Raw genomic sequence first — 15,583 nt, forward strand, 5'->3', positions numbered from 1 at the left:
TGTCCTGTCGCTACGCCGTGCCGTGCCAGCCTCAGCTCCCAGCAGAAGGAGCACAGCAGGGATGGCCGCTTCCCCAAATCCCCCAAAGGGCGACGGCAGCCCCGTGCCCGGGCAGGAGACCTGCCCAGCTGGCCAACGAAGCGGGGATGAGGTTTCTCTGCCTGGTCAAGAGACCAGCGTTATTCATCTCCTTTTCCCTGTGAAGGAGGTTGTCTTCTCTCCCCAGGCAGCATCTGGCTGGACCCGCAGGCGCCGTCAGGAAGGATCCCAGCGAGGAGCGGAGGGTTTCCAGAGCCCACCACGCAGCCGCACGTTCACCGGTTGGACTTGCTCCTCGGCCGCCCCATCCCACCCCACATCTCCCTACATCCAGCCCCACCAACTCCCTCCAAGGACAGCTGGAGACGTGGGGTGGCCTCCCCCATCCCCGCCGTGCCCCTTCCCTCATCTTCCTTGCAGGCATTTCTCACCCGCAACCCTCTGTCATTCCCAGTCCTCTCCAGCATCCCCTTACTTGTTCTCCAGACCCTTCCCCAGCCTCGTTGCTCTACTGAAAGAAAAGCATTGAGGCTGGAGGAGGGTCTGGAGAACAAGTCTGCTGAGGAGCAGCACCGTGTGGATGTGGCACTTGGGGACATGGTTTAGCAGGCATGGGCGTGTTGGGGTGATCTTCGAGGTCTTCTCCAACTTTAATGATTCTATGAAGGAGGGAAAGCACGGGGGTGGAGACATGCCCGGGTCTAGGACACCCCACGAAATCCCCGTCCCCAGCTGGGGACCCCTCCCTGGCTGGCGTGGGAGGTCCCTGGGACTGGGGTGCTCTGCTGAATCACAGAATCACAGAATGTTGGGGGTTGGAGGGGACCTCTGTGGGTCCCCCAGCCCAACCCCCTGCCGAAGCAGGGTCACCCACAGCAGGCTGCACAGCACCGCGGCCAGGCGGGGCTTGAACATCTCCAGAGAAGGAGACTCCCCAGCCCCTCTGGGCAGCCTGGGCCAGGGCTCCATCACCCTCAGAGGGAAGTCCCCCCCGAGCTTGGCCCCAGCCGTCTTTTATTGCTGTTTCCGTGCTGCCCCGGGGCTTTACCCACAATTTCACCTGTTGTACAGCTCCGTGCTGGAAGGGGACCAGCAAAAACCAAAGCCCCGATGGTGCCGGCCGGCCGCTCGCTCCGCTTTGCACGACCCTGGGGATCGTCTGCCAGCTCCCGCCACCACCCCTCGTTTTTTAATCTCCCTGACTAAGCTGAGAATTAATTATTTAGCATCTCATGGGAGGCATCAGGAATGTCTAAAACACGCTGAGCTGTGGGTTTAGCTCCTACCTGCCCCAGGGAGCTCGCCGGCCGCATGCCTAACGTGCGGCACGCTTAATATTGCATGTTGATTAATTGCTTCATTTCCTCTCTGCCGGGGAGCTGTGGGTTTTGGCTCGTGGGTGAATCCATCTCCGGAACAAATCGGCTCCTGCGGGAAGTCCTGCGGGCAGAGGGACGGGCAGTGGGAGCACTGGAGTCCCCTGGGGAGAGACCCCCCCCGCCTCCGCGCTCGGTCTTGGGGCAGGGCGATGGCAATGGGGGGCTGCGTCCGATTCCCACCGGCAGGAGCCGGGCCAACGTTGCCAAAGCTGCCGGGGGTTTTGCTGGATGGAAACCAGGAGCTGGCAGCGTTCTGCAAGGTCCCCGGTCCGGTGGGACGCGTTGCACCCGGGGATGGTGGAGGGGGGGACACCGGGCACTCGTCACCCACCCCGGGTGATGCTCGGATGGGATCCGGGGGAGCAGGGACCGAACCCGCTGTGTCTGTGTCAGGAGATCGCAGGCACCGGCAAGAGGCTTAACTTTAAAAAAAAAAAAAGTTTTATTTCAAGATCTTCCTTTTTTTTTTTTTCGTTGTTGTTGTTGTCGTTTTTAACTGGTATTTCAAAAAAAGTGGGGTGAAAGTACAAAAAAAGTCAGTTGCGGAACGGCAGAGGTTTAGAAATCACAGCGCTGAACTAACCCAAGCGATAGACACGGAGCACAACCCCAACACCCCCACGACACGACGCGGCCAAAGCGCTGCTTCCAGCCCTTGGCTCTGGATTATTACAACTTCGTTTTTTTTGGGTTTTTTTTTCGTATTCCTCTGTACAAAACACACCAAAGCATGCCACGGAGCGGGGAAAAAAAAACAAAAAAACCCAGATATGGGGCGGGAGACGGGAGGTCGGTACAGCAGGGGCTGGGAGGGCTCGGCTCCCGCTCTCGCCCCGTGCGTCCTCCCGGCTCACGTCAGGTTGTTCTGCAGACAGTTGAGCTCGCCGCCGTCCTGCTCCCCTTTGCCGCCGCCGCCGTCGTGCTTGGGCGACGTCGAGTTGTGGATGTTGAACGGCTCCTCGTCCTTCAGGCAGGATTTCAGGGAGTCCTGCAGCTTGTGGGGAGCGCTGGGGTCGTCCTGCTGGGAAAGATGGGGTGGGGGGGGGTCTCAGGGGATGATTGTGCCGTGGAGGGGGACACAGCGTTGCGATGGGAATGGGTGATGGCACCGATGTCCCCGCCGGCAAAGCAGCCTCCCGACGTGGGCTCTGCCCTCCTCGCAGGCAGCCCCTGCCCGAAGGGGGACACAGATGTCCCCCCCCAAAGCACACGGCACGGGGCGGGAGGGACCCAGCCGCTGAGAGGGTCCAACCCACCTGCGGTGACTCGCTGCCATGGGTTCCCCACCTCGGGGTGCTCCTGGCACCCAAACCCACTCAGAATGACAGAATCACAGAATGTTGGGGTTGGAAGGGACCTCTGGGGGTCACCCAGTCCAACCCCCTGCCCAAGCAGGGTCACCCAGAGCAGGCTGCACAGCACCGCGGCCAGGGGGGCTTGAATATCTCCAGAGAAGGAGACTCCCCAGCCTCCCTGGGCAGCCTGGGCCAGGGCTCCGTCACCCTCAGAGGGAAGAAGTTCTTCCTCATGTTCAGATGGAACTCGCCAGCAGCACCCAAGAGCCGCACCAGCCACGGGAGCCATCCCACCCATCGTCCCCTCCAGCCACCCCCGCTGTCCCCCCTCTGTTTCTCTTCCCATTTCCAACCCGGCTCCTCTCAATCAGCAACTCCCCGAGCGGCGCTTGGCTGGAGGCCCGAGGGGTTGGATTTATTGCGGTTCGTTAGCGTCCAGCCGGCCCCGCACCGCTGGCCAAAGCCGGGGACGCCCCTTCCTGACGTCCCCCCATGGCTGCTGGCAGCATCGTCCCCCCAGGGCTGGGCTGCACCCCAAGTTTTTCCCGCATCCATGGGGAGAACGGTCCCCCCGGCACCAGGGCCGAGCTCCGGTTGCGTTGGGTAACGCCAGGACAGCCCCGGCGTCGCCGTCGGCGGGGCAGGATGAGCCCTGGCGTGGGGGGCTGTGAGGGTGGGATGGGGCACGGTGAGGCAAGGCACCCGCCGGCATCGTCGTGGTTGCGGTGCTCCCGGGATGGACGGGGATGCTGAAGGGTCGGCTTGTAGACGGACCGTAAACCTCCATCTTCTGGGCAGTGACCCGGTGAGCGATGCCCAGCCGGTCCGGGGTCACGCCATCGGCTCCGCGGCAAATCCCATGGGATGGGCACCGCTGCCGGGGCACCGAGCTCCTTTCCCGGCAGAGGGGCTGCACCACATGTCCCCAAAAACCCCCTTTTCCCAGGGGTTTTGACCCCGCTGTCCCCTCCGCATCCTCGGCACGGCCGTGTGCCGCCGCAGGACCGAGCCCTCCGCATCCCGGCGGGGACGAGGGACGGGGTCAGACCCCAGCGAGACGCCGGAGAGCAGCACCAAATTCACCCCAAGCTCCATCCTCTCCGCGGCGGGGAGCGAGCCGGCTCCGGGAGCCTCCTGCCAGGGTGGCCGGGCCGCGCGGCGGCAGACGCTACGGTAGCTAACGGCGGTCGAAAGACGGCGAAAACCGGCTCTGGGTTAAGGCAAAGGCCTTAGAGCGACCTACGCTCCTCCTCCAGCTCGCGCTCGGCGAAGCCCTTCGCTTCTCTCTGTTCCGATTCGAAAGACAGGAGGTTGGAAGGGCAGTGCTGGGGGGAAATACGACGCAGGCGGCCGCATCCTGACCACGCCAGCAGCGTTTCATCCTCCAGCGTCGCCCGCTGTCACCCACCGGTCCTGCCGGAGCATCGTCTGCCGCGACCACCGGCATGGCGGTGCGATGTCCCCACCCCGAAAAACCGCCGGCACAGCCACCCCGTGCACAGAGCCAGAGCCACCGGGCAACTCGGGATGGTGGCTCCCCGGGGTGCTGCGTGGGCGGGAGGGGACGGGGCAGGGGGACAGCGGGGTGACACCGACCCCCTGCCTGGCCCGGGTCCGGCTTGGGTACTCGGGGCAGGATGCAGGACCCGATGGTGAGAGGACGGAGCGGTGGCCATGGGGTGGGGACAGGAGGGGGTGACACCATCACCGAGGCAGTGCCGGGACCACGGATGGGGGGGACAGAGGGACAAGGGTAGGACAGGGAGGTGTGGGGGGGAAACGGTGCCGCGAAGCCTCCTTACGTTTGGGTGGGAGCCCTCGGCGATGGTGGAGAGGGAGAAGTTGTCGTTGTGCAGCTCGGACGGGGTGCGGTATCTGCCGGGGGGGAGAGGAGAGCGCGGCGGTGAGACCGGGGACGCTGCCGAGCACCCCCTGCACCTCCGTCTGCGTTTCGGGGTGAACCCGGTGTTGGAGGGGTAAAAGACCCCAGCGCTGGAGATCTTGGGGCTAAATGTCCCCAGGGATGGAGATCTGGGGGCTAAATGTCCCCAGGGATGGAGATTTGGGGCTAAATACCCCCAGATCTGAGGGGGCTGGGGGCTAAATGCTCCCAGATCTGGGGATTTGGGGGCTAAATGTCCCCAGGGATGGAGATTTGGGGCTAGATACTCCCACATCTGGGGATTTGGGAGCTAAATGTCCCCAGGGATGGAGGTTTGGGGGCTAAATGTCCCCAGGGATGGAGATTTGGGGGCTAAATGTCCCCAGGGATGGAGGTTTGGGGCTAAATACCCCCAGATCTGGGGTCTTGGCAGCTAAATGCTCCCAGATCTGGAGGGCTAAATGCCCCCAGCTCTGGTGTTTTGGGGTGCTAAATACCCCCAGCTGTGGTGGTTTGGGGCTAAATGTCCCCAGGGATGGAGGTCTGGGGCTAAATGCTCCAGATCTGGGGGTTCTGGGGGGAAAAATGCTCCCAGCTCTGGGGTTTTGGGGGGGCTAAATGCCCCCAGATCTGGGAGTTTAAGGGGTTAAATATGCCTAGCTCTGGGGGCTTGGGGCTGAATGTGCCCAGGGATGGAGGTTTGAGGGCTAAATGCCCCCACATCTGCTGATTTGGGGGCTAAATACCCCCAGCTCTGAGGATTTGGGGGGGCTAAATGTCTCCAGATCTCCAGCTTTTGTGGTTTGGGGGCTAAATGTCCCCAGGGATGGAGATTTGGGGCTAAATATCTCCAGATCTGGAGTTTCGGGGTCAATTCCCCCAGCTTTAGTGGTTTGGGGGCTAAATGTCTGCAGCTCTGGGGTCTGGGGGGCTAAATGTCCCCAGGGATGGAGGTTTGGGGCTAAATGCTCCAGATCTGGGGGTTCTGGGGGGCAAAATGCTCCCAGATCTGGAGATTTGGGGGGGCTAAATGCCCCCAGGGATGGAGATTTGGGGGGGCTAAATCCCCCCAGCTCTGGGACGGTGAGGGCAGCCGAGGTCAGGCAGGAGCCGCAGGCTCCCAGGGCTGGAGAAGGAGACCCATGGGCTGGCACAGATCTTCGCTGCTAATTACACTTGGCACTTCCAAACACTAATTAACAGCTCGTTAGGGACCCAGGCTGGGAGGGCTTTCTCCTGCTGGGCTCCAGGGAGGTGGGCAGCTATTGCTGGGGTGAGGGGGAGGGCTGACCCCAACCCTCGCCCATGACAGCCTGGGGACACAGTGTGGACCATCTCCGGTGGCCCCCGGGCAGCGCGGGGAGCCCAGCCGGTGGCCCCAGCTTCCAGTACAGCAGATTAACTGGTGCCAGTCAGGCTTTAAAGGATTAACGGGGCAGAGCAGGAGCCACAAGCCGCGTCACTGCGGGTCACCCACCTCCGGGACCTTCCCCACCCACCATCACCTTGTCCCCATCGGCGCTGGGGGGTCCCGATGACACCCTGTTGGGACCACATCCAGCCCTGGTGCTGCCGGTGGGAACTGAGACCACCCAACCCGCTGCGGCTGTCGGGGTTGGGGAGGGTTTTGGGGGTGCCAGCCCCGTCCCGATGCCACTCACTTGGTCTTGCGCAGCTTGCTGTTCTCCGTCTTGAGCAGGTAGAGCTTCTTGGCGAAGAAGACGGTGAGCATGAAGAGCAGGAGCACCACGAGGGCAGCCGAGCCCACGGCCACGCACATCACCTGGAAGTCGGTGACGATGGCCTCGCAGCGCGTGCCCTTGTGCCACGTGTAGTCCTGCGTGTTGCACCTGCGAGGGGACACGGTTAGGGAAACCCCCCCCCAAACCCCAAAAACATCTCCCCATCCCACGGAGCATCCTCGGGGCGCACCGGCATCCGTAAGCGGGGAGGTTAACGAAGGATGAGGTTAACGAGTCCCCAAGGGCCACCCTGAGAGGGGTGACCCCCTCCCAAACACTGGGGCCAAGCGAGATGGGTGACAGCGGGGGAGGCAGGGTCCCCCCAAGCGACGCTCGTCCCCAGCACCCGCGTCCCCCAGCCCCACTCAGCCCCGGGGAGCGAGGTGGCCATCGGGGACAGGGAGGGGGGACAGCCCCATCACCCCACGGACATCACCCGGTGGGACAGGCGGGCTCGGCGCCAGCCGCACGACGCGTGCCGAGCCATACGGCGCGGCCGGCATCGGGCGCAATCTGCCGGGGCCGATTAGCGCGGCGGCCCGGGAGCCTCGGCTGCGCGGCCCTGACCTAATTCCGGGCCAGCCGCCGCTCGGGGGGCAGGGAGAGCCCCCCTGGGGCTGCGGGGCCAAGGGACCCGGATGGGGGGGGCACAGGGGATGGAGAGCCCAGGGATGGGGTGCACATGGGATGGAGAGTCAAGGGATGGGGTGCACAGGGGATGGAGACACCAGGGATGAGGTGCACAGGGGATGGAGAGCCCAGATATGGGGTGCACAGGGATGGAGAGCCAAGGGATGGGGTGCCTGGGGATGGAGAGCCCATGGGTAGGGTGCATGGGGATGGAGAGACCAGATATGGGGTGCACATGGGATGGAGAGCCCAGGGATGGGGTGCACATGGGATGGAGAGCCCAGGGATGGGGTGCATGGGGATGGAGAGCCCAGGGATGGGGTGCATGAGGATGGAGAGCCCAGGGATGGGGTGCATGGGGATGGAGAGCCCAGATATGGGGTGCACAGGGATGGAGAGCCAAAGGATGGGGTGCCTGGGGATGGAGAGCCCATGGGTAGGGTGCATGGGGATGGAGAGCCCAGGGATGGGGTACACATGGGATGGAGAGCCCAGGGATGAGGTGCATGAGGATGGAGACCCCGGGGATGGGGTTCATGGGGATGGAGAGCCCAGATATGGGGTGCACAGGGATGGAGAGCCCAGGGATGGGGTGCCTGGGGATGGAGAGCCCAGGGATGGAGAGCCCAGGGATTGGGTGCATGAGGATGGAGACCCGAGGGATGGGGTGCATGGGGATGGAGATGTCAGACATGGGGTGCATGGGGATGGAGAGCCCAGATATGGGGTGCACAGGGGATGGAGAGCCCAGGGATTGGGTGCATGAGGATGGAGACCCCAGGGATGGGGTTCATGGGGATGGAGAGCCCAGATATGGGGTGCACATGGGATGGAGAGCCCAGGGATGGGGTGCATGGGAATGGAGAGCCCAGATATGGGGTGCCTGGGGATGGAGATCCCAGACATGGGGTGCAGATGGGATGGAGAGACCAGATATGGGGTACACAGGGGATGGAGAGCCCAGATATGGGGTTCATGGGGATAGAGAGCCCAGATATGGGGTGCACAGGGATGGAGAACCCAGGGATGGGGTGCATGAGGATGAAGAGCCCACGGGTGGGGTGCACATGGGATGGAGAGTCAAGGGATGGGGTGCACAGGGGATGGAGACACCAGGGATGAGGTGCACAGGGGATGGAGAGCCCAGATATGGGGTGCACAGGGATGGAGAGCCAAGGGATGGGGTGCCTGGGGATGGAGAGCCCATGGGTAGGGTGCATGGGGATGGAGAGACCAGATATGGGGTGCACATGGGATGGAGAGCCCAGGGATGGGGTGCACATGGGATGGAGAGCCCAGGGATGGGGTGCATGGGGATGGAGAGCCCAGGGATGGGGTGCATGAGGATGGAGAGCCCAGGGATGGGGTGCATGGGGATGGAGAGCCCAGATATGGGGTGCACAGGGATGGAGAGCCAAAGGATGGGGTGCCTGGGGATGGAGAGCCCATGGGTAGGGTGCATGGGGATGGAGAGCCCAGGGATGGGGTACACATGGGATGGAGAGCCCAGGGATGAGGTGCATGAGGATGGAGACCCCGGGGATGGGGTTCATGGGGATGGAGAGCCCAGATATGGGGTGCACAGGGATGGAGAGCCCAGGGATGGGGTGCCTGGGGATGGAGAGCCCAGGGATGGAGAGCCCAGGGATTGGGTGCATGAGGATGGAGACCCGAGGGATGGGGTGCATGGGGATGGAGATGTCAGACATGGGGTGCATGGGGATGGAGAGCCCAGATATGGGGTGCACAGGGGATGGAGAGCCCAGGGATTGGGTGCATGAGGATGGAGACCCCAGGGATGGGGTTCATGGGGATGGAGAGCCCAGATATGGGGTGCACATGGGATGGAGAGCCCAGGGATGGGGTGCATGGGAATGGAGAGCCCAGATATGGGGTGCCTGGGGATGGAGATCCCAGACATGGGGTGCAGATGGGATGGAGAGACCAGATATGGGGTACACAGGGGATGGAGAGCCCAGATATGGGGTTCATGGGGATAGAGAGCCCAGATATGGGGTGCACAGGGATGGAGAACCCAGGGATGGGGTGCATGAGGATGAAGAGCCCACGGGTGGGGTGCACAGGGGATGAAGAGCCTGAGGATGGGGTGCCTGGCAATGGAGAGCCCAGGGATGGGGTGCATGGGGATGGAGACCCTGGGGATGGGGTTCATGGGGCTGGAGAGCCCAGATATGGGGTGCACAGGGGATGGAGAGCCCAGGGATGGGGTGCACAGGGGATGGGCAGTGTATGGATGGGGTCCACGGGGATGAAGAGCCCATGGGTGGGGTGCATATGGGATGGAGAGCCCAGATATGGGGTGCACATGGGATGGAGAGCCCGAGGATGGGGTTCATGAGGCTGGAGAGCCCAGATATGGGGTGCATGGGGATGGAGAGCCCAGGGATGGGGTGCATGAGGATGGAGAGCCCAGGGATGGGGTGCACATGGGATGGATAGTCAAGGAATGGGGTGCACAGGGGATGGAGACCCCAGGGATGAGGTGCACAGGGGATGCAGAGACCAGATATGGGGTTCATGGGGATGGAGAGCCCAGATATGGGGTGCACATGGGATGGAGACCCCAGGGATGGGGTTCATGGGGATGGAGAGCCCAGGGATGGGGTGCACAGGGATGGAGAGCCCAGGGATGGGGTGCACAGGGGATGGGCAGTGTATGGATGGGGTCCACGGGGATGGAGAGCCCATGGATGGGGTGCACGGGGATGGAGAGCCCAGATATGGGGTGCACAGGGGATGGAGAGCCCAGGGATGGGGTGCCTGGGGATGGAGAGCCCAGATATTGGGTGTATGAGGATGGAGACCCCAGGGATGGGGTTCATGGGGATGGAGAGCCCAGGGATGGGGTGCATGGGGATGGAGAGCCCAGATATGGGGTTCATGGGGATGGAGATCCCAGACATGGGGTGCACATGGGATGGAGAGCCCAGGGATGGGGTGCATGGGGATGGAGAGCCCAGATATGGGGTGCGTGGGGATGGAGAGCCCAGATATGGGGTGCATGGGGATGGAGAGCCCATGGTAGGGTGCATGAGGATGGAGAGCCCAGATATGGGGTGCACATGGGATGGAGAGCCTGAGGATGGGGTGCCTGGGGATGGAGAGTGTATGGATGGGGTGCACAGGGGATGGAGAGCCCATGGGTGGGGTTCATGGGGATGGAGAGCCCAGGATGGGGTTCATGGGGATGGAACGCCCAGATGTGGGGTGCACAGGGGATGGAGAGCCCAGGGATGGGGTTCATGGGCATGGAGCTCCCAGATACGGGGTGCCTGGGGATGGAGAGCCCCCCACCCCCCCCCCGGACCCCCGCCGCCGCCCCTCACCGGCAGAAGGCCCCGTGGCTCTCCACCAGGTAGCACTGGCCGCCGTTGTGGCAGTAGCTGGGGACGAGGTCGCAGAGGGAGCGGCAGGAGCTGTTGTGCCGCACGTAACCGCTCCGGCACTCGGTCCCGTTCTCCGGCTGGCCCCGGTCCCCCGGCCGCGCCGGCGCGCTGCTCCCCGCCACGCCGGACGCCTGCGGCGGGACCGCGGCGGTGGGTCGGGGGTCCCGCGGTGCTGGCCGGGCGCCGGGAGGCCGGTAGCCGTTCTCATCCTCCAGCCCGCCATCTTCGTCCTCTTCCTCTTCCTCCTCCTCCTCCTCCTCCAGCTCATCTTCCTCCTCGTCCCCGTCGGCGTAGAAGGAGGTGGTGGGGTAGAAATCGGCTTCGTCGAAAGGCGTGAAGTCGTCGTAGAGCTCGCCGAGGCCCCACGGCGTGGCCGCTCCCTCCGGCTCCCGCCGCCGCGCCGAGCCGGCTGCCCCCCGGCCGCCCTCGGCGAAGCCCCCCAACCCCTCGCCCCCCTCAAACGGGTCGTAGTAGTCGACGTCGATGATCTCCGAGGCCGGCCGGGCGGTGGGAGGCTCGGCCGGAGCCGGGATGGCGGTGATGGGCTCCTCCAGCCAGGTCAGATCCGTCCGGCCACCAGCCCCCCGCGCCGGAGCCGGGCTGGCTGCAGCCCCCCAAAACTCCGGGGGACGCCCCGAGTCCCCCGCGGCGCCCGGCACAGGGCTGGGGTCCCCTGGCACGGGGTTCCGCGACGCGGCCGAGCCCCCGGCCGCCAGCAACGTGTCGGATTCGGCCGAGTCGGCGGCGAGCTGCGAGCCGGGGGGGTTCGGCGGGGTGGCCGTGAGCCCCCCAAAAACCCCCCGGCCGGGCAGGGAGGCTCGCGTGGGCCGTTCGCCGCTTCCCGGTTCTTCGGGGGTGCCGAGTGCCACCGCCACCGTCCCCCCGTCACCGGGCCAGGTCACCGCCGCCCGACCGTCCTCCGCCGAGCCGGTTTTGGGGGGCGAGGCACTGGCGTCCCCCTCCCCGGTGCACCCCACGCACCCCTCCGGCATGGCTGCCGGGTCCGCAGCCCCCCCAGGGGGTCCTAGCTGGGGTCCCGCCGGGGGCTCGCCGCCCGTCCCGGGGCTGGTGCCGTTGCTGGGCCCCCCCGGGGGGTCTCCGCTCGCCGGGTCCCGCGGCGGGGGGCTGCTCTCCGGGGAGCCCTCCCAGGCTCGCCCCTCGGCCTCGCTGGCGTTTTGGGGGGGCCACTCGGATGCTGGAGGGGGACAAGGAGAGAAAGACGTGTCAGAGGTGGCCCCCGCACCCCGGGGGGGTCCCGGGGGAGGGGGTCCCCGCCTGCTTGGCCTCATGCCGATGGCACCATGACAAGTCCTCTTTTTTGGGGGGGGGCTGCACCCCGAGTCTTTTACAGCATCTCCCGGGGACCAAAGGGGCAAATCCCACCCCCCCCACCCGCGACAGCCCCAGTCACCACCCCCCAACTCTGCAACTCCCCCCCCCCCCCACCAACACAGCACCCCACAAGCCAAGCTCCCTCGGCCCAGACCTCCCAGCTGCCCTGCGAGGGGATCCAGCCCACCCCTCAACAGCATCCAGCCCCCCCGAGAGGGGATCCAGCCCCCCTGAGAGGGGATCCAGCCCCCCACAACAGGATCCAGCCCCCTTCCAAGGGAATCCAGCCCCCCTGCAATGGGATCCAGCCCCACTGCAAGGGGATCCAGCCTCCTTCCAAGGGAATCCAGCCCCCCACAACAGGATCCAGCCCCCCACAACAGGATCCACCCCCCCCCTGCAAGGGGATCCAGCCCCCTTCCAAGGGGATCCAGTCCCCCACAACAGGATCCAGCCCACCCCAACAGGATCCAGCCCCCCCTGCAAGGGGATCCAGCCCCCTTCCAAGGGGATCCAGTCCCCCACAACAGGATCCAGCCCCCCCTGTAAGGAGATCCAGCCCCCCTGCAAGGGGATCCAGCCCCCTTCCAAGGGGATCCAGCCCCTCCCCAACAGGATCCGTCCCCCCCTGCAATGGGATCCAGCCTCCTTGCAAGGGGCATCCAGCCCTTTCTGGTTCCTGCAAGTGCATGCCATACACACAACCAGATCCAGCCGCTGCAAGGGGGTCCAGCCCCCCCCCCCCAGTGGGCTCCAGCCCCCCCAGTGGGATCCAGCTCCCCCCTGCAATGGGATCCAGCCCCTCCTCTGGTTCCTCCAAACGCACCCGGACACACAACGGGCTCCAGCCCCCGGCAAGGGGATCCGGTCCCTCCTCAGGCTCCTGCAGACCCCCCCCAAGGGGATTCCGCCCCCCCCCCTCCGAGGGAACCCCCCCCTCCCGAGGGATCCAGCCCCCCCGCAATGGAATCCAGCCCCCGGCAAGGGGATCCAGCCCCCGGCAAGGGGATCCAGCCCCCGGCAAAAGGATCCAGCACCCGGCAAAGGGATCCAGCGCCCGGCAAAGGGATCCGGCCCCTCCTCAGGCTCCTGCAGACCCCCCACCCACCCTTCCAAGGGGATCCCCCCACACACTCGAGGGATCCAGCCCCCCCGCAATGGAATCCAGCCCCCGGCAATAGGATCCAGCACCCGGCAAAAGGATCCAGCACCCGGCAAAAGGATCCAGCACCCGGCAAAGGGATCCAGCCCTGGCAAGGGGATCCAGCCCCTCCCCCGAGGGGATCCGGCCCCTCCTCAGACTCCTGCAGACCCCCCCCCGCCCCTCCAAGGGGATTCCCCCCCCCACGTCGAGGGATCCAGCCCCCCCCCACCGGGACCCAGCCCCCGGCCAAGGCATCCAGCCCGCCCAGCAAGGCGCTGCAGCTCCCTGCTGCGGGATCGGGCCCCCCCCCCCCCCCAAGGGGATCCAACCCCGGCAAGGGGGGATCCCCCCCCCCCCCAAACACACCCCCCCCCCCGCCCTCCTACAGGTGCCCAGCCCTGCGCCAGGATCGGGCCCCCTCGCAGCGGACCCGCCCCCCCCCCCTTCCCGCTGCAGGATCGGGCCCCCCCCCCCCCCAGCCCAGACACCACCCCCCCCCACCGGTACCCACCGAGGGCTCCGAGCGCCAGCAGCAGGGCCAGGGCCGGGGCGGAGCGGGGCGCGGGGGCCATGGCGGCATGGAGCGACCCGCGGCTCCGCCACCGGGGCCGGCAGCGGCGGCGGCTCCGCCCGCCCCCCGCGCCCCCCGCCCCGCTGCGGGAGGGGGGGGGGGGGGGGCGGCATGCGGGGGTGGGACACCCCCAACCCCACCTCCCCCCCCAACCCCCGCCCCAAACCCGGTGTCCCTCCCCCCCCCCCGCCCCAACTCCGGCATCCCCCGGTGGCCTCGAGGCCCCCCCCCCCCCGGTGGGATTGGGGACCCCCCGGTGGGCTTGGGGATGCCCCCATGGTCTTGGGGACCCCCCCGGTGGGCTTGGGAACCCCCAGGTGGGCTTGGGAAACCCCCCAGTGGGCTTGGGGAACCCCACCCAGGTGGGCTTGGGAAACCCCCCAGGTGGGCTTGGGGACCCCCCCCGTGGTGGGCTTGGCGACCCCCCCCCCCGGTGGGCTTGGCGACTCCCTCCCGGTGGGCTTGGGGACCCCCTAGGTGGGCCTGAGGACCCTCTCTGGTGGGCTTGGGGACCCCCCTGGTGGGTTTGAGGATCCCCCCGGTGGGCTTGGGGACCCCCCCGGTGGGCTTGGGGAACGCCCCCCGGACAGCACTGGAGACCCCCGTAGCATCGGGGTTCCTTGCTGAGCCCCCCCTACCCCCCAAAACTGCTACTGCATTGGGGGGGTATCCCAGCACTGGGCCCCCCCCCCAGCATCCCCAACCAGCACCATCGCTCACTAAGCCCCCCCCCGAAACCGCTCCTGCTTGGGGGGGGCACCCCTGCACTGGGACCCCCCCTCAGCACCGAGTTTTCTCATTGAGCCCCCCCACAAAGTGCTGGGGGGGGGGGGGGCACCCCTGACGAGCACTGGGGGTCTGGGGAGCAGCCCCCCGACCCCCATCCCCTGAGCGGGACCCACGCCCCGGGGACCCCCCCCCACGCCCCCCTCACCCACGTCGCCCCGTCCTGCGCGGAGGCACTGGGGGAGGTGGGATGCAGGGGGACGGTGGGGCTGGGGGTCCCCTCTGCCCCCCCCCCTCCCCAGCAGCCGGGAACAAGCCCCCCTCTGTCCCCACTCACAGCGGGGGGGGGGGGGGTCGAGGGGCTTCGTCTGTTTAATATTCCCCATGCTTCTGCCCCTGGATGCGTTTCCAAGGGGACCGAGGGGCCACCGGGGTGGGCGAGGGGACACGGCCCGGGGGAAAGGGGTTGGGGAGAGGCGTGGGGGGGGGGTCCCGCACGCTGCCCCCGGGGCTGGGGTCCCTCTGCCGTGTCCCCAAACACGGGGGCGGGAGGTCAAGGGAAGGCAGGTGGCATCCCAGGGGATGATGCTGGGGACATCACCTGGGGCTGGGGTCCCTCTGTCGTGTCCCCAAACATGGTGGCAGGAGGCTGGGGGAAGGCGGGTGGGATCCCGGGGATGATGCCGGGGACATCACCCGGGGCTGGGGTCCCTCTGCCGTGTCCCCAAACATGGTGGCAGGAGGCCGAGGGCAGGTGGGTGGCATCCAGGGGATGATGCTGGGGACGTCACCTGGGGCTGGGGTCCCTCTGCTGTGTCCCCACCATGGCAGGAGGCTGAGGGCAGGTGAGTGGCATCCTGGGGACGATGCTGGGGTTGCTGTGTGGGGCTGGGGTCCCTCTGCTGTGTCCCCAAACTTGGGGGCAGGAGGCCGAGGGCAGGCGGGTGGGATCCCAGGGATGATGCTGGGGACGTCACCTGGGGCTGGGGTCCCTCTGCCGTGTCCCCACCATGGCAGGAGGCTGGGGGAAGGTGGGTGGGATCCCAAGGACGATGCTGGGGACATCACCCGGGGCTGGGGTTCCTCTGCCGTGTCCCCAAACATGGGGGCAGGAGGCTGAGGGCAGGTGGGTGGCATCCCGGGGATGATGCTGGGGACATCACCTGGGGCTGGGGTCCCTCTGCTGTGTTCCCACCATGGCAGGAGGCTGAGGGCAGGTGAGTGGCATCCTGGGGACGATGCTGGGGTTGCTGTGTGGGGCTGGGGTCCCTCTGCTGTGTCCCCAAACTTGGGGGCAAGAGGTCCAGGGAAGGCAGGTGGGATCCCGAGGATGTCCCCACAGACCCCGGACCCCCGGAGTGACGGGGGGTGGATGGAGGGGGCAGGACGGGCTGGGGCCAGCATCTCCCCCCCAGCTTTTGCTTCTCCCTGGGCTG

At 66.3% G+C, this 15,583-nt stretch overlaps 2 protein-coding genes across 4 annotated transcripts; both read right to left on the bottom strand.

Moving 5' to 3' along the window:
• Positions 1-452: 452 nt before the first annotated feature.
• Positions 453-2,150, bottom strand: LOC142361109 (uncharacterized). The gene is made up of 3 exons (XM_075417943.1): positions 2,141-2,150; positions 1,326-1,835; positions 453-698 (listed from the first exon to the last, which is right to left on the bottom strand). Exons 1-3 carry the CDS (start codon positions 2,148-2,150, stop codon positions 511-513), a joined length of 708 nt encoding a protein of 235 aa, XP_075274058.1. The 3' UTR covers positions 453-510.
• CSPG5 (chondroitin sulfate proteoglycan 5) lies at positions 1,837-13,462 on the bottom strand. 3 transcript variants are annotated; one of them, XM_075419985.1, is made up of 5 exons: positions 13,362-13,462; positions 10,315-11,569; positions 6,257-6,445; positions 4,516-4,588; positions 1,837-2,436 (listed from the first exon to the last, which is right to left on the bottom strand). In XM_075419985.1, the coding sequence occupies exons 1-5, from the start codon at positions 13,420-13,422 to the stop codon at positions 2,269-2,271; spliced, it is 1,746 nt and encodes a 581-aa protein (XP_075276100.1). In that variant the 5' UTR covers positions 13,423-13,462; the 3' UTR covers positions 1,837-2,268. The 3 variants fall into 3 exon arrangements, with proteins under 3 accessions (XP_075276100.1, XP_075276099.1, XP_075276101.1); XM_075419984.1 differs by having other exon boundaries at positions 1,837-2,439; XM_075419986.1 differs by lacking the exon at positions 1,837-2,436 and adding an exon at positions 3,045-3,999.
• Positions 13,463-15,583: the final 2,121 nt, after the last annotated feature.

Source organism: Opisthocomus hoazin, chromosome 4 (genome assembly GCF_030867145.1).
Source record: "Opisthocomus hoazin isolate bOpiHoa1 chromosome 4, bOpiHoa1.hap1, whole genome shotgun sequence".
Taxonomy (NCBI): Eukaryota; Metazoa; Chordata; class Aves; order Opisthocomiformes; family Opisthocomidae; genus Opisthocomus; species Opisthocomus hoazin.

Bases quoted from the DNA above. Each gene is read 5' to 3' on its own strand.
- CSPG5 (XM_075419984.1), bottom strand. From the start codon at position 13,422: ATGGCCCCCGCGCCCCGCTCCGCCCCGGCCCTGGCCCTGCTGCTGGCG. The intron at 4,589-6,256 runs GTGAGTGGCATC...CCCCCCCGGCAG, and splicing joins AGCAAGCTGCGCAAGACCAA to ATACCGCACCCCGTCCGAGC. The intron at 2,440-4,515 runs GTAAGGAGGCTT...CATCTTTCCCAG, and splicing joins CCGAGGGCTCCCACCCAAAC to CAGGACGACCCCAGCGCTCC.
- LOC142361109 (XM_075417943.1), bottom strand. The intron at 699-1,325 runs GTAGGAGCTAAA...CCTCCTTCATAG, and splicing joins CGGCGAGCTCCCTGGGGCAG to AATCATTAAAGTTGGAGAAG.